The sequence below is a fragment of the Psittacula echo genome (genome assembly GCF_963264785.1).
Source record: "Psittacula echo genome assembly, chromosome: 2".
Lineage (NCBI taxonomy): Eukaryota > Metazoa > Chordata > Aves > Psittaciformes > Psittacidae > Psittacula > Psittacula echo.
Window position 1 is genome coordinate 79,932,754 of NC_137737.1, and position 20,046 is coordinate 79,952,799.

Sequence of the window (20,046 nt, forward strand, 5' to 3'; positions counted from 1 at the left end):
ATTTATAAACAACAGAAATGCAAAGGTTTATGCAAACTATGAAGTAAGCAGCTAATGCAAATAATTTCAAGAGGCCATTGAGGGCCACGAAGATGCTCATAGAGCTCGAGCATGTCTCCTGTGAAGACAAACTGAGAGAGTTAGGGTTATTGGAGAAGAGAAGGCTCCAAGGAGACCTTATAGCAGCCTTCCGGTACCTAAAGGGGGCCTACAAGAGTGCTGGAGAAAGGCTTTTTATAGGGACATATAGGGATAGGACAAAGGTGAACGGCCTTGAGTTTGAACAGGGTAGATGTAGATTAGATATTAGGAAAAAATTCTTTACTATGAGAGTGGTGAGACACTGGAACAGGTTGCCTAGAGAAGCTGTGGATGCCTCATTTCTGGAAGTGTTCAAGGCCAGGTTGGATGCGGCTTTGAGGAACCTGGTCTAGTGGAAGATGTCCCTGCCTATGGTAGGGGGTTTGGAACTAAATGATCTTTAAGGTCTGTTCCAATCCAAACCATTCTATGATTCTATGATTCTATAATTTATGTCTGAAGATTTAAGAAAACTGTTTTTGTACTTAACCATGATTCTTATGCTGCTGCTCCTACACCACTCTCATTCACAGCATAGATTTCTTGAATTGCTGACTGTATAGTGGCTGACACTCTTCTTAAATGCAAAAAAGATAAAATAATTATCCTTTTTACTCACTAGCTAAACTGGGTTTTTTTATGTATCTGCTATCTTGCAAGAGGTCTCAGCATAAAGTAAAAGAGAATTTTGTTTGCTTCGTACTGAATTTATATCTACTTTCTTCACACATTGCATTTGCAGATAAACTTATTTATAAAATGCATCTAGTCATTGATGAAGTTAGGTATTGTTAGGACAATGAAAAGAAGCATAACGTATACTGGGTTTTAGCATTTCTTTTGCACAAAAAGAGTTAAAAAAAGTTAAAAAGTTAAAAGCAGTTAAAGAAAAAAAAGTTATAACACAGCCTAATTGTTTAGCCACAAATTGAATGCTAGCTTTACATGTTTCACTGCTAAATTTATCACTTATTTGTCTGCCTTTTATCAAGATTTTTCTTTATATCTTTGTACCTTACTTTTCTCTATCTTCTAAATGGGTTTGCTCCACTTACTTCCCCGGGGGCCCCAGATTCCTATAGCCCCAGAAGGAGTCAGGATAAAGGAGGAGTTTGCTTTGGTAGATGAGGATTGGGTTAAGGATCAGTTAAGCAATCTGGACATCTATAAATCAATGGGTCCGGATGGAATACATCCACGGGTGCTGAGGAAGCTGGCGGAGGTCATTGCTAGGCCTCTCTCCATCATCTTTAGTAAGTCGTGGGAAACAGGAGAGGTGCCTGAGGATTGGAGGATGGCAAATGTCACGCCAGTCTATAAGAAGGGCAAGAAGGAGGAGCCGGGTAATTATAGACCAGTCAGCCTTACCTCCATCCCTGGAAAGGTGATGGAACAACTTATTCTTGACACCATCTCTAGACATATCAAGGATGAGGGGGTCATTAAGAGTAGCCAACATGGTTTTACCAAAGGGAGGTCATGTTTGACCAACCTTATAGCCTTCTATGAGGAAGTAACTAGGTGGATGGATGATGGTAGAGCGGTGGATGTGGTTTTTCTTGATTTCAGTAAGGCATTTGATACTGTCTCCCACAGCATCCTCATAGATAAGCTAAGGAAGTGTGGGCTTGATGATCAGGTAGTGAGGTGGATCAAGAACTGGTTGAAAGTAAGAAGGCAGAGAGTTGTGGTCAATGGGGCAGAATCTAGCTGGAGATCTGTGACTAGTGGAGTCCCTCAGGGGTTGGTGCTGGGACCAGTGCTGTTTAATATTTTCATCAATGACCTGGACGAGGGAACTGAATGTACCCTCAGCAAGTTTGCTGATGACACTAAACTGGGAGGAGTGGCTGACACACCAGAAGGCTGTGTTGCCATTCAGCGAGACCTGGACAGGCTGGAGAGTTGGGCGGGGAGAAACTTGAAAATGAAATTCAACAAGGGTAAGTGTAGAGTCTTGCATCTGGGGAGGAACAACCCCATGTACCAGTACAGGTTGGGGGTTGACCTTCTGGAAAGTAGTGAAGGGGAAAGGGACCTGGGGGTCCTGGTGGATGGGAGGATGACCATGAGCCAGCAATGTACCCTTGTGGCCAAGAAGGCCAATGGCATCCTAGGGTGCATTAGAAAGGGTGTGGTTAGTAGGTCAAGAGAGGTTCTCCTCCCCCTCTACTCTGCCTTGGCTGAGGCCGCATCTGGAATATTGTGTCCAGTTCTGGGCCCCTCAGTTCAAGAAGGACAGGGAATTGCTTGAAAGAGTCCAGCGCAGAACCACAAAGATGATTAAAGGAGTGGAACATCTCCCTTATGAGGAGAGGCTGAGGGAGCTGGGTCTCTATAGTTTGGAGAAGAGGAGACTGAGGGGTGACCTCATCAATGTTTACAAATATGTAAAGGGTGAGTGTCAGGATGATGGAGCTAGGCTTTTCTCAGTGATGTCCAGTGATAGGACAAGGGGTAATGGGTGTAAACTGGAGCATAAGAAGTTCCATGTGAACATCAGGAAAAACTTCTTTACTGTGAGAGTGACAGAGCACTGGAACAGGTTGCCCAGGGGGGTTGTGGAGTCTCCTGCGTTGGAGATATTGAAGGCCCGGCTGGACAAGTTCTTGTGTGATGTACTCTAGGTTACCGTGCTCTGGCAGGGGGATTGGACTAGATGATGTTTCGAGGTCCCTTCCAACCCTTGGGATTCTGTGATTCTGTGATTCTGTAATATCTTGTAGATGTAAACAGCGGCTAAGTAATAAGCACTGATTTTCTGCATTCCATTGTGGGAAACACAATTCAGTTTTAATCATTGGAAATGTCTTCCCCAGACTCCATGAAAAGTAGTCTGAGAAAACTTTGCATCTTTATTTACAGTATAATTCAAATTCTTTGATTTATGCTCTAATAAACATAATCATGTTAACTGATTCCTTACCCCATGAGGTGTAATGTATCAAAGTCTGGTACAAAATGATAAGACGTTTGCTTTGGATTTCTCCTTAGTACAAATCAGAAATAAATGGAAGTCAAGGGCTGTTAGAAGTCACAGTACTGGGATCAAAACTGTTTATGACAGCTCATGAACACTAGGGATGACAAAAAACGTAAATAGCCTTCCTTACTGCTTTTTTCCTAAAAATCATTTATAGGTAACCCGCAATTAACCAGCAAAGTCAACGTTATAATAAATATCCTGGATGTCAACGAGTTTCCTCCGGAAATTTCAGTTCCATATGAGACATCCGTATGTGAAAATGCCAAGATGGGACAGGTATTTGAAATTTGGAATGCTTGCTATTTTGCTTTTTCTGTCATTATTGTTTATAATAACAGAAATTTTGGGGTTTGAAAAGGACATCATGGTTAGAATTCTTGGTACAAACAAAATGTCTGTGTTGGAAACACCTTTTGGGAAGAATTCCATTTGTGGTCTATTGTGGTCTATTTATTTTTATTAACCCTGACAATATGGGTCTGAGCCACCTTTTACTGTGCATTTAATATCTGTGTCAAGAGAAAGAATGCCTTCCTTAAAGACACTTAAGGGTAAAACCGCTGTGAATAAATGAAGTAGGATAAACTACACACATTTCTGTGCCCTATTCTGAGATAAAGAACCCACAACCCCAGACAGTTCTCCTGAAAGCTTGTTTTTTTTATAAGTGGTTTCAAATACCCACATAACATGCAAAACTTGTTTCAGACTCAGAATATTAACTTCTACCATCAGTGATGCCAGTATTAATAGAGCTGTCCCCAGAAGCTGTTGGCATGTGCTCCTACACAAGATTTGTGCAATTAAATACAGTGCTGCAAAGCACCAAGGCCAACTATCATACATATTAACAACCAATAGTGGTTCTGAGATAAGACTTGTAACTTCAGCTGCTCAACTTTGAGAGCTACTGGCAGCCAAGCAAGGAACATATTCAGCCTACTGTGTAATCATTGACTTCTTTTTATATGTATGTAATACCTAATCAATGATTTTTATTGCTTTTATTACAGATTTGCCCATGACTTCTATGATATTCCTTTTTTTTTTCCTTATGTTTCAACTAATTGCCAAACAACCTAATTTAACTTCTAGTTTATCAGATACTTTCAGTTTTTTATATAGGTGCTAACAGTAGAAATGGTAACTTTTTACAGGGAAGTCTGAGACAAGCACTGACCTTTCAAAAATTATAGGTATTTAGACGTTTATTTAACAAAAAAAATGCCTTGCTTTTTAAAAACTGATTGGCAATCCTACTATGAAATATTTTAACTACATTGTGCTTGCCTGAAATCTAGTAGATAGGACTCTGGGACCCAAAAGTTCCTTCAGGCCTAGATGGTGCAGACCTTTCAACCCCCTACTTCATTTCAAGCTGTGAAATAAGAGACAAGCTTTGTGAAATACTACAACATGTACCGGTCGTAATAGTGATAGTAGTAGAAGTAGCAGATAAAGTGAATTGTCTTTAAATAATCATTCACCTGAAAACAGTCACTAGTCTTCTGATACAAAGGACAAATATTAAATACTTCTGCTATGAATATAGCTTAAATCATTTTTATTTCCTTCAGATATGTCAAAGTGAGACTTTCTAAAACACCATGCTTTCTCTGGAAACTTTATCAGACTTCTAGCCTCCACTGTTCAGTATATTAGGAGAATGAGAGTAATCCAATAGAATTTCACTTTCATTGTTTCATTTGATGTTCACTTTGCACTTCTACAAAACTATTATTTTTAGAAGAGTGAACTGACTTCAGGATTAAACTTAATCTGATTTCAGGTGATACAGATTATCACCGCAGCAGACAAAGATTTGTCACCAGCTGGGCAAAGGTTTTCCTTCAGACTGTCACCTGAGGCCTCCAACAAGCCAAATTTCACAGTCCATGACTACAGAAGTAAGTTGCTTACCCATATCTCTCAGAGCAGCAGGCTGCGGTTACAATGACAAATATGATTACTTTATATTACAGTCATGTCTACAGACTAACTTTTTTATGACATTTCTAATTGTTAATCTAGGACATATGTTAATATAAATTCAGGTCTTGAACCCTTTCTCATTTTTAGGGGACAGGAATTGTCAGAACACCAAAGGCTGAGATATCTCTACAGGCCTGCAAAAACACTGCTACCTGTTTTATTTTCTTCCTTTTATCATTCAGTATCTCAGGAAGAGCTCATATGCCAATGCAGGTATACCTTTAAACAAGGCAATATTTCTGCCTTGTTTAAATACTATTGCTTTGCTAACTCTTTTCAAAGTACACAGCTGTGATGCTTTCTGGAGAATGCATAGTCCTGCAGAAGAATTAGCTCTGAATATGGACAATGCTGCTGTAGCATAACATCCCACAACAGTATAACATCCCACAACACTCTTAATAATTTGTGTTTTATATACTTAACATCTCTGATTTTTCTGCCAATTTTTGTTATAACTGACAATCTTCCTTGTTTTTCGAATTTGATAAATGACAAAACACAAAAAAAATAAAATTGTATGTGTATGTACCTATATACGTGGTACATGTTAAAATGTTTAAAATTAAAATGTTAAAATGTTAAAAATTAAAAAGTTAAAATTTTAAATGCTTAAAAGCATTTCTTAACACTTACCAAAAAGAAGTACACTATTGAAAAACAAGTAAGATAAATTTTCCAACCATAAAAGACTTTTTCATTTTTGATGATTTACAGAGCTATTAGAAAAACCTGTCCAAACAGAAACGCTGTACAGTATTTTCAATATCATTGGCCTTTTGTTTTCCAAAAAGATAGAAGGTCAATTATTTACAAAATTAGAGCTGTTATAACATAACCCTATTTTCGCTATAGAAACCTTTTAAAAACATACATATAATTATTTTTTGAGTTAGCAATTATGTTAGTAACAAGCAGGGAATTTTTATTTCTTTTTTAGGAAACAATCTTGTTCACTGTTCACAATTGACGCCTTTACAGGTAAAGGTGGCATTTAACATTTTTAAACACGTCAAGGAGCCTAATAACCACTGCTATTCTATGCAGCTAAGAATCATAGGTAGTGTGATATTACCACAGGTGTAATATGTTTGTAGTAAACTCAGTAGAATAAACTTTTCCAAGTTCTTTATTTCTTCAGAATATAACTTGACGACAGAAAGAAGACAGAAGCTGTAGGTTGCTATTTGGAGTCTCTATAAACACAAACACAGGGAAATTTTATGTTTCTAGACTATGCCATCAGCAGCACTGAGGCCAATCCATCAGCTGTAAATAGAAGTGAGGCCCTGGCAGAGCTGGAGTGCTTCCAGCTGAACAACTCACCTTCCTCTTTTTGCATTGCTGGTCTCACTGTACTCTCTAGAGGGCTGCTTCCCTGCTGAGCATACTCAGTTGCTCATGTAAGAGAGAGAACTTTCCTCCTCTCCAAACTGTCACACACATCCTGAAAATGAATTCATTGCCAACAGGCTGAAGAACCAGATGCTGTCTCAGCTTCAGGCTGCAGCTCCAGGCTGCTCTGTGCAGAGTTCAAACACATGCCTGTGTCCATATTTTCAAAAGGACCTTAAATAACTGAAACAATTGAAGAGCAACAAAAGTATTTCAAAGTCAAAGACTTTAAACATCAATCTGATTCTCTCAAAGGAGAATGGAAAGTCACTTGGTTGCATTGTAACATGTATTAAAGTGATCTTCAATATTGCAATTTGGAAAAAAAAAAAATGAAATAGTTCTATTAATAGAAATAGACATAAGAATAGAAACAAGATTAAGGTGGATGACTTCCAAACTCTTTATACAGTGCAGATGATTAATCATAGAGAGAAAGAACAACCAGAAGATGAAAGTTAGTTTGATTCAAACAATTTTGAAATATTTTTCTTTTTCAAAACTAAATATCACTAAACTTGATATGTCCATATTTGCATTTGATGAAAAGCAGACTTCTGAAATAAACATTTTGTCAGTTAAGTGCTCTCTCATTGGTGTTTGATCATAATCTATCTGATTTGGGATACTTAGAGTTCCTTCTTACTGTTCTTAATCAGAACCGGACACAAGTATTTGAGTGTGGAATTCAGAGCCCTCTCATCTCTTCTTGGAATTCTGTTTCCTAGCTAGAAAGATTAAAGTTATAACATGGACAAGAAGTGATGTCTTCTAAACATATAGTAAATAACATGGGTGAGAAGGCAAAATGGTGACTGCTGGAGGCTACCTTCATTTAGATTTGTCAGCTAATTAATTCCCTGCTAATTTCATTTTGGTTTTACTCTCAATGCAGTTCTTTTAATCTGCACATAATTTCCTTGCTGGTTCAAGAAATGCAGCAATAACTGAACATTTACTGGGAAGAAATGGCAGAACAAAACTTCTAGGAGTTCTGAACGCATCCATGACTAATTGATGTAAAATGTACTGATTATAGATTACTCACTTTGTTTCTATACTTATTTTCAGTGGGGCAGGAAAGTTGAAGGAGGTTTGCATTTATCAATGTGTATTATTTCAGTTTTAAAGGGAAATTAATTAATTGAGCCATGATTCTAAATCTATGTGCAGTCATAGCCCGTTGGACCACAGACTTGGGATATAAGGAGACAGTGAGAAAAGAAAAACTGAATATCCCTCCTAATCTAATACCTGTAATGATTTTTTTTTTTTAATTATGGTTTATGTCACCTTTGAAATTTCAGCTGTCAAGCTAACAAATTTGCAATAAATTGATATTGTTTAATGCTCTGCAAAACGTAGCTCTACCAGTCAGAATACAATACTTTCTGTAATGATAAAACAAGGCAATTACATAAAGTATATAATTCCCTGAGTTACAAAAATGGAAGAGCTGCCTACTACTCAAGGTGATACAAAACACAATGATGAATTGAAGTGCACAATAAAAATACTGTAATGACTATGTCGTGTTTTACAGACAACACAGCTGGGATTGAAACCAGGAGAAATGGTTACAGCAGAAGGCAGCAAGAGCTGTACTTTCTTCCAATAGTAATAGAAGATAGCAGTTACCCTGTCCAGAGCAGCACAAACACGTTGACTATCCGTGTTTGCAGATGTGATTCTGATGGTACCATCCAGTCCTGCAATGTGGAAGCAATCTTCTTACCAGTAGGCCTCAGCACAGGAGCGCTGATTGCAATCTTGTTGTGTATTGTCATACTTTTAGGTTAGTTCTCATGAAACAATGTGAAGGCATTACTCTGCTTATTCACCTTTGAATTGATTTGTGTTGTTACTAGTTTCATCTGTTGTTTAACAAAAGCCATTGAAAATGTGTGGCACTTGCTGAGAACTTTTATGCTTCTACATTTCTAGAAATACATCCCAAAGCACCGACTATGACCATGAATCTGCTAACACCTCCATTTTTCTCGCTGCATGAAGAGAACCAGTTTTCAGTGGAAACCAAACCATATTTTTCCTCTGAAAGTTAGTTCTGTTGGAATCCTTTCTTGAAAGGTTACTATTTTCAGATTATTACTAAGGTAGGCAAGTCCTACAGACAGTAACAGCAGTAAGGACTTAGTAAAGGCTTTTATTTAATTCTTCATCCCAACTTGAGTAAAAGAAGAACAAAGAAATGAGAGAGGAGAAAATAATTGTAATGTAGAATGTGACTGGCTAAATCCATGTAAAACTTTACAGGAGCACTTTACTTTCAGGCAGACTTGGATTTCATAAGGTGTCATTGTCATTTGTAATGTAAATCATTTGATCTACATTATATTTAAATATTGCCTTATTTACAGCATGCCCAAAGCAGTAAATATTCACATGCACCCTACTTCTAATATAGCCTCAATGAGCTGATAACAAAATAAAACCAAATTTGTAGCTTACACAAGCGCAATGTGGGTTGCAGAAAGCAGGCTGATTCTTACAGATGCTAGCCTATGCTGCTTCTTAATACTAGTGGGCTTCGTAGATCTCATGCTCCTTACGAAGGTCTAATGCTTAGGCAAAACCAGCTGCAGACTCAGGACATCATAACAAATGGATACCTATTTGCATTTGGAGGATACAGTAATTTACCACATAAGGAAATAAGTAGAGGCTCAGGGTTACATAAATAGCTTCTGAGTAGCAGTGGGTAAAAGTCAGAATTTATGTTCTGTGTAAAAATTTTATGTTGTGAGAAAAATGTTTCAAATCAGAACAAGAATGGCAAATGTTCATACTTCCCATGGAATAGGAATTAATAACAAATGCACTAGTTTTGAAGAATTTTAAACAAAACAACCTTGGGTCAGTTTTTCAGAAGTGAGAATAATGCTGTCCTCTTTACTATAATTCCTTGGGACTACTTTTTTTTTTTACATTTAGGGGTTTCCTGAGTAAAAACAGTCAGGAGTAAGCCTCAGCATCAAAGAAATTTCATTATGAATAAGGCTTTAAAGTATTTTCACAAGAAGAGGTAAGTCAGAGTCTGTCATAAGTCAGGGCTCCCAGGATGTCTAACCTCTCTGTTACACAGCCAAGTGCTTAGAAGCCCTAGAGACATAGCTGTTGCAAAGCCTTTCAAGTTGCCACCTTTCCGTCCAGTGATCTGGACAGCATGAACTACGGAGCAGAGAGCTAGGTTCTCTTGGTGCAGAGATCATATAAAATAGCAGAGTATCTGGGGAAGCAGGAATACTCGGAAGTCTGAATTGCCCCCAGATTTGCTAGGTGATCATGGAGGTCTTCTACAGAATCGTGTTTATGCTTCCCTAATGGTTTGTTGAAATAAATACAATTTTATTTTATAAACCCGGCATATTCAATTAAAAACAATTGATTCAAAGGACTCCCTACCAGCTCTGCTGCTGATTGATTCTCTTGGCATATACAAAACTAATGAAAATATTTTAATTCCTGATTTGCACAGAATGACAGACTGAATTACTGAGATTATATTTAGAAAAGAAGGTTTGGTCCTTTAATAACAGCTTCATTCCAATCAACCTGTCAATATTACTCAGAAAAACTAATGTATAAATAATGAGATATCTAGTGCTGTACGTAACCTAAGAGAATGGTATTTATCTTACATCCAGATGTTCTCCTTACTATTCCATTGATCAATTTAAAACTGCTTCTGGATTTTCATTTCTTACTGTGAACCTGGTCTGACATAAATTCATTAAAATTGTAGGTGAAGTCATTCTCATCGAGCTCATTTCTACACAAAAGACAGACAATGTATAACCAGAATCAGGAGTTATTTTAGACCACACAAGTCTGACCATGGATTTATAATCATTGCAACTCCTGTATTCATTATTATGTCACTTTACCAGTAGCACTTAGAACACTGTTATTTCTACCAAAGGCAGCTAGGGAATTAAAAATAACAAAAAGGCCAGTTTACTACAAGCGTATTTTGCATTCAATGAAATACATCTCTAAAAAAAAAAAAAAAATTTGAAAGAAACCCATAAGCTGATTGCCATTGATTTACCATTTGTAATAAAACCAATATGTAAAATTCTATGTTACATAGAATCACAAAATCACAGTTGGAAAGCACCTCTGAAGATCACATAGTAGCTTTGCTGAAGTTAGGATAAAATTAATGTACTTTTCTGCCTTCATCTGCCAGTCATTTCATTGTAGAAGGCTATCTATCTGGTGAGTTAAGCACAATTTCATGCTTGTAAATCCATGGTGACTACTCATAATCTCCTTCTTGCTCTTGATATGTTTGAAAGTGGTTTTTAGAACAATTTGCTCTATCCTTTTGTTAAGGATCAAGATGAGGCTGACTGGCCTGTAGTTACCTAGCCCATTCTTGTCCTTCTTGAAAATAGGAGTGGCACTTGCTCCAGTCCTCAGAAACTTCTGCCAGTCCCCATCTCCTTTCAATTATTATTGCAAGCAGCCTCACAGTGATGTCAGCCACCTGACTCACCACCTGTGTGTATCCCATCAGATCCCATGTACTCATGTGTCCAGTTCCCCAGACCTGATCCTCTTCCAACAAGGATAAGTCTTTCTTTTTCCAGACTTTCTCTATGGTCTCAGGACCTGAGATTCCTGAAGGACAACCTTACAAACAGAGAGGCAAAAAAGCCACTGAGTAGGTTGGCCTTTTCTGTGTCCTTTGTCAATAGGTCCTCTGCCACATTCAGCAGTGAAACCATATTTTCTTTACTTCTTTTGTTGCTGTCATACTTGTACAGGCCTTTTTTGTTGCCTTTCCTGTCCCTTGTGAGATTCATCATCAGATGTGCTTTGACTTTACTGTCTGCATCCTTGTGTGTTCAGATAGTCACTGTATATTCCTCCTGGCTCACCTGTTTCTGTTTTCACCTCTTATATACCTTTTTCTTTTTACCTCTGAGTTTAGTCATGAACTCATTCATCTATGCAGGCCTTCTGTTGCTTTTGCTTGATTTCCTGCTAATGGGATTGGACCACTGTTGATATTGGAGGAGGTGATACTTGAAAATCAACCAACTCTCCTGGATCCCTTTTCACTCCAGAACTATATCCATGGGATTTTTCAAAGCAGACCCCTGAAGAGACTGAAGTGTATGAAAAGTTGAAGTGGGATTATTTTTTCTCCATTTCAAAGATTCCATTTTTTTTTTCTTTAATACTGTGGGGCTTTTTTGTCTGCAATGTAGAAATCTGGGAATTTTTTTTCTATTTTACTGTGGTAGATTTTTTGAAAGGAAATCCCATCTCTGTCTCTCAACTAAAAAGCTGAAGGCGTGTCCAATCTTACTTGTCTGCAAAGCAGGCCAGTAAGAAAATTATTTGTTACTTCCTTTGGCAGCACAGCAGGCAGTAAGGAAAGTTAGACTCACACATCAAACAGCAAATGACTTTTCATTGGCTAGAGCACATCTATTTTTAAAAGAATAGTAGGATCATATTGTCTAAGTAAAAATGACCCTTTGATTGCTTGCAGCTTTCAAAGGAAGAAATAATGATATGTCGAGTACCTAATTATTTCTGTGCATGTTTTAACTTCCATTTTCTCTCGTTACAGTTATTGTGGTACTGTATGTAGCGCTACGGAGGCAGAAGAAAAAGGACACCTTGATGACCTCTAAAGAAGACATCAGAGATAATGTTATCCATTATGATGATGAAGGAGGTGGAGAAGAGGACACCCAGGCTTTCGACATAGGTGCCCTGAGGAATCCCAAAGTGATTGAAGATAACAAAATACGCAGGGACATAAAACCGGACACCTTGCGTTTTTCACGTCATAGACCACTAGTTGAGGACAACACAGACATAAGAGATTTCATTAATCAAAGGCTACAGGAAAATGATGTAGATCCAACTGCACCCCCTTATGACTCCTTGGCAACTTATGCTTATGAAGGAAACGGATCTGTTGCAGAGTCTCTCAGCTCTATAGACTCCCTTACTACAGAGGCAGATCAGGATTATGACTATCTGAGTGACTGGGGACCTCGCTTTAAGATCTTGGCAGACATGTTTGGAGAAGAAGAAAGTTATAACCCTGACAAAGTCACTTAAGTACGACTACAACAGTGAAATAAAAAGTAAAGCAACCACAAATTTAAAAGATAAACCTAAGCTTTATATAGGACAGGATTTGTTTGATTATAAAAGAACTGTTTTCAGCAAGTTACTACACTTATCATACTGTCAGTTTTGGTTTGATCTGCAAAGGAATGAAAAAAACCTGCAATATACACAGTTTTTTGTTGTTGTTATTTTATTACTCTGGAATTACACTGAGACAAGCTCAGGCGTACAAGGTACTGTTTACTGACCTGACTTAGAAAGAAGATAGCTTTCTGGCATCACAGTGGAAGAGTGGTAGCTTTTTCGTAATTCCACTAAAGTGCCTATTGAAACTTTTATTGTTTAAGTGGTAAAGAGTCTGCTGTGATGGTGTTACAAAACTGAATGGTAAATTGGAGAAGAAGCAATAGCAACATGCTGACTTCTTTTAGGACAAAAGTGGAGATCACTTCCTGGAGTATATCTAATGACTAAAATGAAGGTGAGGGTGGGGGGTGTACATTGTGTTTGGGGGTTATCTTTGTTTTTTTAAAAGAAGAAAACAGTATGTCAAGACGTCAAATATCTTGTTCTGAAATTTCACTGAAAATTTCGATTTAAAATTCTATTGCTCATACTGAAGGTGTAAAGCCCGGTTAAAGGAAAAGCCTACATCAGTGAATATTTAAAATGTTCATGCAAATATTACATTTTTTCCAAAATAATAAAAAGATGAAAGCAGCTATTCCTTTATGTGAATAAAATTTTCATTGGCTCCCCCTCTTCTTTTAAGACTATTATTAGAACATAAAATGGAGAGGGTTTTTTAAGAGTATTATGGTATTTTTAGTACTAAAACATTTTTCCTGTTGTAAGTATCACTAAAGAAGTATATGTAAAGAACTACATACCACTTTTCTTTGCAATTAGGTTGTTACAATGTAGGTTCCATAGACATACGTACCATAGATAAAGTCATTTTTCAACTGACCATCTGCTACAATTCAGCATACCATTGTATTTCACTGTCAGACCCAAATCAAACATTTTAGAAAGCCTTTTGAGAATGAAAACCTTATTAATTTTGGTCTTGACAAAATAGTAATAGAGACAGAATAAAAATATAAAACAGCACATTTGTCCACACTTTATGTACATACCCATGCATTAATGCAGCTGTACAGGTAACAGAAGCACAGATATGTGAAAGGCATTATTCCATGAAAGATCTCTTGTAAAACTATTCCATGTGACTTCTTCTCATGATCTAAATCACATTTTGTAAGACAATATTTAATGTCCCCTAAAGTGCATATATCCTTATATTCTCCTTCTAAAATCTCAGCAGTGCTATGCAATCTGCTTGAGCTTTACTCATAATTAACGGCACTGTCAAGGTCAGGTCAAGTCTTTCATGAGTCAGAAGTCTTTTATTCACCTCAGGTCTACTTTTCTGTAGTGCTGAAGAATTAATAACTATCAGGTAGAGCTGGCTCACAAGTCTGAAATGTGACTCTCCAGGGCAGCCTTGGATGCAGCAATCATGAGATGGTCGAATTCGAGATCCTCAGGACAGTGAGAGCATGCAGCCAGCTCACTGCCCTGGACTTCAGCAGAGCAGACTGGCTTCTTCAGGAACCTGCTTAGTAAAGTTCCATGGGATATAGCCTAGAGGGTAGGGGGGCCCAAGACTGTTGGTTGGTATTCAAGGATCACCTACTGCAGGCTCAGAAGTGTTGCATCCCAACTAGAAGGAAGTGCAGCAGGAGAGCCAGGAGACCTCCTTGGATGGAGAAGGAGCTGCTCAGGAAAATTCAAAGGAAAAAAGAGGCTTATAAAAGGTGGAAGCAAGGACAGGCAGCCTGGGAAGAATACAGGGATGTTGTCCGGGAAGCTAGGGACCAGGTGAGGAAAGCTAAGGCCCAGTTAGAATTAAGCTTGGCTAGGGATGTTAAGGATAACAGGAAAGGATTCTATAGGTACATAGTGAATAAAAGTCAGACTAGGGACAACGTGGGCCCCCTCTGGAAGCTATAAGAAGAACTGACTACTCTGGATTTGGAGAAGGCTGAGATTTTTAATGACTTCTTTGCCTCGGTCTTCACTGGCAAAGGCTCTGACTGCACTACCCAAGTCTTGGAAGGCAGATGCAGGGACTGTAAGAATGAGGACCCTAGGCCCACTGTAGGAGAGGATCTGGTTCGAGATCACCTTAAGAACCTAAACGTACACAAGTCCATGAGACCTGATGAAATCCATTTGTGGGTCTTGAAGGAGCTGGCGAATGAAGTTGCTAAGCCACTGGCCATCATATTTGAAAAATCATGGCAGTCAGGTGAATTTCCTGACGACTGGAAAAAGGGAAATACAACCCCCATTTTCAAGAAGGGGAAAATGGATGACTCAGGGAATGACAGACCAGTCAGTCTCACCTCTGTGCCTGGCAAACTCTTGGAGCAGATTCTCCTGGAAGACATGCTAAGGCACATGAAAAACAAGGAGGTGGTTGGTGACAGCCAGCATGGTTTCACTAAGGGGAAATCCTGCCTGACCAATTTGGTGGCCTTCTATGATGGGGCTACGGAAGTGATGGACAGGGGCAGAGCAGCTGACGTCATCTACTTGGACGTGTGCAAAGCATTCGACACTGTCCCACACGACATCCTTGTCTCTAAATTGGAAAGACATCAATTTGATGGGTGGACCACTCGGTGGATAAAGAAATGGCTGGATGGCTGCACGCAAAGAGTTGTGGTCAATGGCTCGATGTGCATCTGGAGACCGGTAACGAGTGGTGTCCCTCAAGGATCGGTGTTGGGGCCGGTCTTGTTCAACATCTTTGTCGGTGACATGGACAGTGGGATTGAGTGCAACCTCAGCAAGTCTGCCCATGACACCAAGCTGTGTGGTTCGGTTGATACGCCGGAGGGAAGGGATGCCATCCAGAGGAATCTTGAAACGCTTGTGAGGTGGGCCGATGCCAACCTGATGAAGTTTAAGCATGCCAAGTGCAAGGTCCTACACCTGGTTTGGAGCAATCCCAGGCACAGCTACAGGTTGGGCAGAGAAGAGATTCAGAGCAGCCCTGCAGAGAAGGACTTGGGGGTGTTGGTTGATAAGAAAATGAACATGAGCCGGCTTCAGTGTGCGCTCACAGCCCAGAAAGCCAACCGCATCCTGTGCTGCATCAAAAGGAGCGTGACCAGCAGGTCGAAGGAGGTGATCCTGCCCCTATCCTCTGCTCTCCTGAGACCTGACTTGGAGTCTTGTGTGCAGTTCTGGTGTCCTCAACATAAAAAGGATGTGGAACTGTTGGAACAAGTCCAGAGGAGGGCCACGAGGATGATCAGGGGACTGGAGCACCTCCCGTATGGAGACAGGCTGAGAAAGTTGGGGCTGTTCAGCCTGGAGAAGAGAAGGCTGTGTGGAAACCTCATAGCAGCCTTCCAGTATCTGAAGGGGACGTACAAGGATGCTGGGGAGGGACTCTTCATCGGGGACTGTAGTGACAGGACAAGGGGTAACGGGTTCAAACTTAAACAGGGGAAGTTTAGATTGGATCTAAGGAAGAAATTCTTTACTGTGAGGGTGGTGAGGCACTGGAATGGGTTGCCCAGGGAAGTTGTGAATGCTCCATCCTTGGCGGTGTTCAAGGCCAGGTTGGATGATTCCTTGGGTGACACGGTTTAGTGTGGGGTGTCCCTGCCCATGTCAGGGGGGTTGGAACTAGATGATCTTAAGGTCCTTTCCAACCCTAGCTATTCTATGATTCTATATTAAAATACAGAAACTTCCCTTTTCTCTCTTGGGGAAATGTAAAGGTATTTCAAAGTTGCATGAAATAATCTGCCAATAAGATCTTATAAGGTGTATAGTTTAAATAAGTTTTGGGTCATTCAGTGCAGTTAGACAGGGCTGCATTAAAAGCACGACTGGCACAGCTTCTACCAGCAAAGTCCTGAGGATGACACAGAATACGGTAATAATAAAGTTTTGTGAGTTTGGTTTTTTTCTTCATTATCAGAAAAGGTATCCTATATTCCCTGAAAGAAAACTAAGTCATCAACAGCTCTCTGCTCACAGGACAGAGAAGCAGATGGAGTGGAAGGGCCCATTTGCCAGCATAGCAATTTTCATGTGGAACCTGATGTTTTAATTTAATGTTTTAACATCTTGACAGCATAACAAAGGCAGCTCCTTACAACAGAATGCACCTAAAACAAAGCTCTAAAAAAACATATATATATATATATATATGTTACTGATTGCAACACAGATGATTCATACAAAATTCACACTTGTGGAGGTACTTAGCAGTGCTTCCTTATGTAGCATATGCATACCAATGCTTCCTACCCTGCTGCCACAGTTAAAACAAGCATCTGACACTGCTCATTTATAGATGTGCAGCCCTATAGCAAAACTGTGCTCTTAACAGCTGCATTAGTCCTTTACATGTATTTCACTAGTAAAGCCAACATACATGAGAGTGGTGTTTGTTTTGTGATACCACATGCCATGCTTACTCCTAAGAAAGTTGTTTGTGTTTGCAGAGGATACAGGGTGAACATTAGGTCTCTTGAATAGGCTGGCATTTGCTCTGGGCAGGACAGTCTGTGTGAGAGCCTGACTTCCAAAATAGGTAGAAAATCTGATCTTAAACATGCTACTACTCACAATCCATATTTGAGAGTGAGTTTTATGTTAAATTTACAGCAAATTGAATTAGGGATTTCTTTCTATACCAAATTGAAAAAGTTTTGTAACTGAGATGTTTCTATCACATAATTAATAAACTTCAAGAAGAAAAAGAAAAAATAAAAAATATGCAATTCTCCTATAAAATAATAATAAAAATCTTTCAAGACTTTAGAAGTGATCAAACAGTTACAAATTAACATAGGTATTTTTTATAAACAGCTCTATAGGGCTATGGAAAAAAAGTGATTTTCATTTATGCATAGCCTGGGTTCCAGGAAATTCGTGTTTAATTTCATGTTTGCTCACCCTCTCTCTGAAAGATGCTTGTCAGGTTGTCAACACCTTATTATATAAAAGGTAATTAGACAAACATGAAATTGACAAGATTTAAAATATGTCAAGGTATCTGAGATGACATGAACTCAATGGAACTGAGGATCCCTACTGAATTTGTAAATTCTATCAGATCACTACTTAAGATTTTAAGCACAAGATCTTAAAAAAATCTGCAAACCCTTGCACAGTCAAGATGCTACAGAGGATGTATCTCTCTCAATTGTGGAAAGAGCCATAAACCTCAAGTTCTGTCAGAGAAACCAGAAGCTAAAATAATGCTTTAAAGGCACAGAAGGGATAGAATTGAGACAAATACTTCTGTTTAAATTTCCAAATATAAGATACCAATGTACTAGTATCTACCATCATCTTAAACGTCTCAACAGTGTCCTCCATGCAAATCACAAGGCATTCTACAAAATGTCTTCTGCACTTGAAGGCATTGAGACACATCACTGGCACAAACAAATCAGCATTTTAAGTTATATAGTTGTAACAAGCATTAGGGGTGCTGAAATAAAAGTCTGGATGTAAAGCATTTAGCTAAGTGAAATATCTATGGAAATATATCTGATAAGCTTACACTATGGACATACAGAACTGAAGAAAAATCTGTAACAGAAGACTGGGAAGGAATTTTGGGAGAGAAGAAAAATGTTTTCCCTGCCCCCCCCAAGAAAGCTGAAAATGCAGCTACTTAGGAAAGTTCAGCCAATTTCTCTATGGGATCAGATCATAAATGATTACTAATATTTTGATTTAAGAATGCTACCACACAAATCTGAAAATGCTGCTATTCTTGAAACACAGATTTGCAATATTGTCACTGAGTCAAATAAGAAAAATCTGGAAAGTAGCTACAGTAGATGTCTCTTGCACAATTATATATTTGAATATTTTACTGAAGACTTGTTTAGGTTATGGAAGCAGAACTAATTATGAAGCAAGGAGAAATAAATGGCTCAATGTATTACTGATATTATTCTTCTAGAGAATATTCTTCCTTAAGAATAAGATGAACATATCCATTCAAACATAACTGATCCTTCACACTAGAAAAAATATGGTTCTGCAGAGGTTATATTAATTTTAGATTTATCTCTATTATTGTAATGAAACTTAGGACCATGTTGCTATGGAATAACAAATCTCTATTAAATGAATACAGGAAAAAAAACATAATAATCTCGTGGGCTACAAGAATTTCATATGACATTAGTGACTGTATTTTACTTGCTACGATTTGGGGTTGTGAATCCTCTGCAGTTATTTTATAACTTCTATTATTATCATTGACATAGGCATTCAAATCCTGTGTGTATAAAAATATTATTAAGCTTTATTAAACTTTATAAAAACAAATAATGAAATGACCCTTAATAATAACCCTGCTGAGGTGACATTTAAGTATGAATGAAAATCAAAGTTTATATTACACCCTTTCACAACCTTCTATTAATAGCAAATCTATAATAGCCTGATTCCTTTTTCTCTTCTTATTTAAATCAAGAACCAGCTAAGTTGTCAGAACAAAAGCAACAGTTGGTATTTTAAAATGAAGACAAGTTCCCGTTTGTTGGGTTTGGGGGTTTTGATGGGTTTTTTGATTAGGGTTTTTTTTTAATAGTCTATTTAATTGATAAATTTATTCAACTTCAATTTTCAACTAAAATTCCCAGATAATTTTTTTTTCTGTTTGTTTTCATTGCTATGGTGCCACTCGAAACACTTCTCAGGACTCAGGGGGATCTTATCAATGTGTATAAATATCTGATGGATGGAAGAAGATGGAGCCAGACTTTTCTTAGTGATGCCCAGTGACAGGACAAGAGGCCAAAGACACGGACTGAAATGCAGCATATTCCATCAAAAGATAAGGAAAAGGTTCTTTACTGTCAGGATGTCAAGCTGCCCCAAGAAGTTACGGTGTAGCCATCCATGGAGATATTCAAAGCCCATCTGGATTTGTCCCTGAGCAACCTGCTCTGACACTACTGTAGCAGGGAGGTTGGACTAGAAGATCCTCAGAGATGTCTTCCAACCACAGCTACTCTGTGACTTGTTAAAACCATCCTTGGTATACTTGAGCTTCTAAACTCTAGTAAACTCAATGGCATTTGTTACTGTGAATAACTACATATGCATGGTAACTATGACTTCTGGAGAGTCAGCTCAGATAAGAGTGGAAGAATAGGATTGCAATCTAAAAAAATATGTGGATAATCTGGAGAACAATAAATTATGTACTGTAACTTCCAATAGAAAAAGGAGAATTACATGAAACTAGCAGGAGTCAGGAATAAAAAAAACCCAGAGGTGGTTCTTCACACAATGAGTAGCTGAGATTGTCATGGAGGCTCAAAGTTTACATAGATTTAAAAAAAAGAGAGACTGGACAAAATCATGAAAAACTAATAATTTGTGGGTTGCTTAAGACAGAAGAATCATATCTAGCTCAG

General features: G+C 38.4%; 1 protein-coding gene across 2 annotated transcripts in view; it reads left to right on the forward strand.

Annotated features, from left to right (window-relative positions):
* The window catches only part of CDH12 (cadherin 12), a gene marked incomplete at both ends in the record, with an annotated part of 182,738 nt that extends 170,179 nt beyond the window's left edge, over positions 1 to 12,559 (forward strand). For both annotated transcript variants that reach the window (XM_080609777.1, XM_080609778.1), the window contains 4 exons: positions 3,222 to 3,343; positions 4,857 to 4,974; positions 7,998 to 8,249; positions 12,060 to 12,559. In XM_080609777.1, coding sequence (XP_080465903.1) covers positions 3,222 to 3,343; positions 4,857 to 4,974; positions 7,998 to 8,249; positions 12,060 to 12,559 — 992 coding nt within the window. The remainder of the gene's footprint in view (positions 1 to 3,221; positions 3,344 to 4,856; positions 4,975 to 7,997; positions 8,250 to 12,059) is intronic.
* Between the last annotated feature and the right edge of the window lie 7,487 nt (positions 12,560 to 20,046).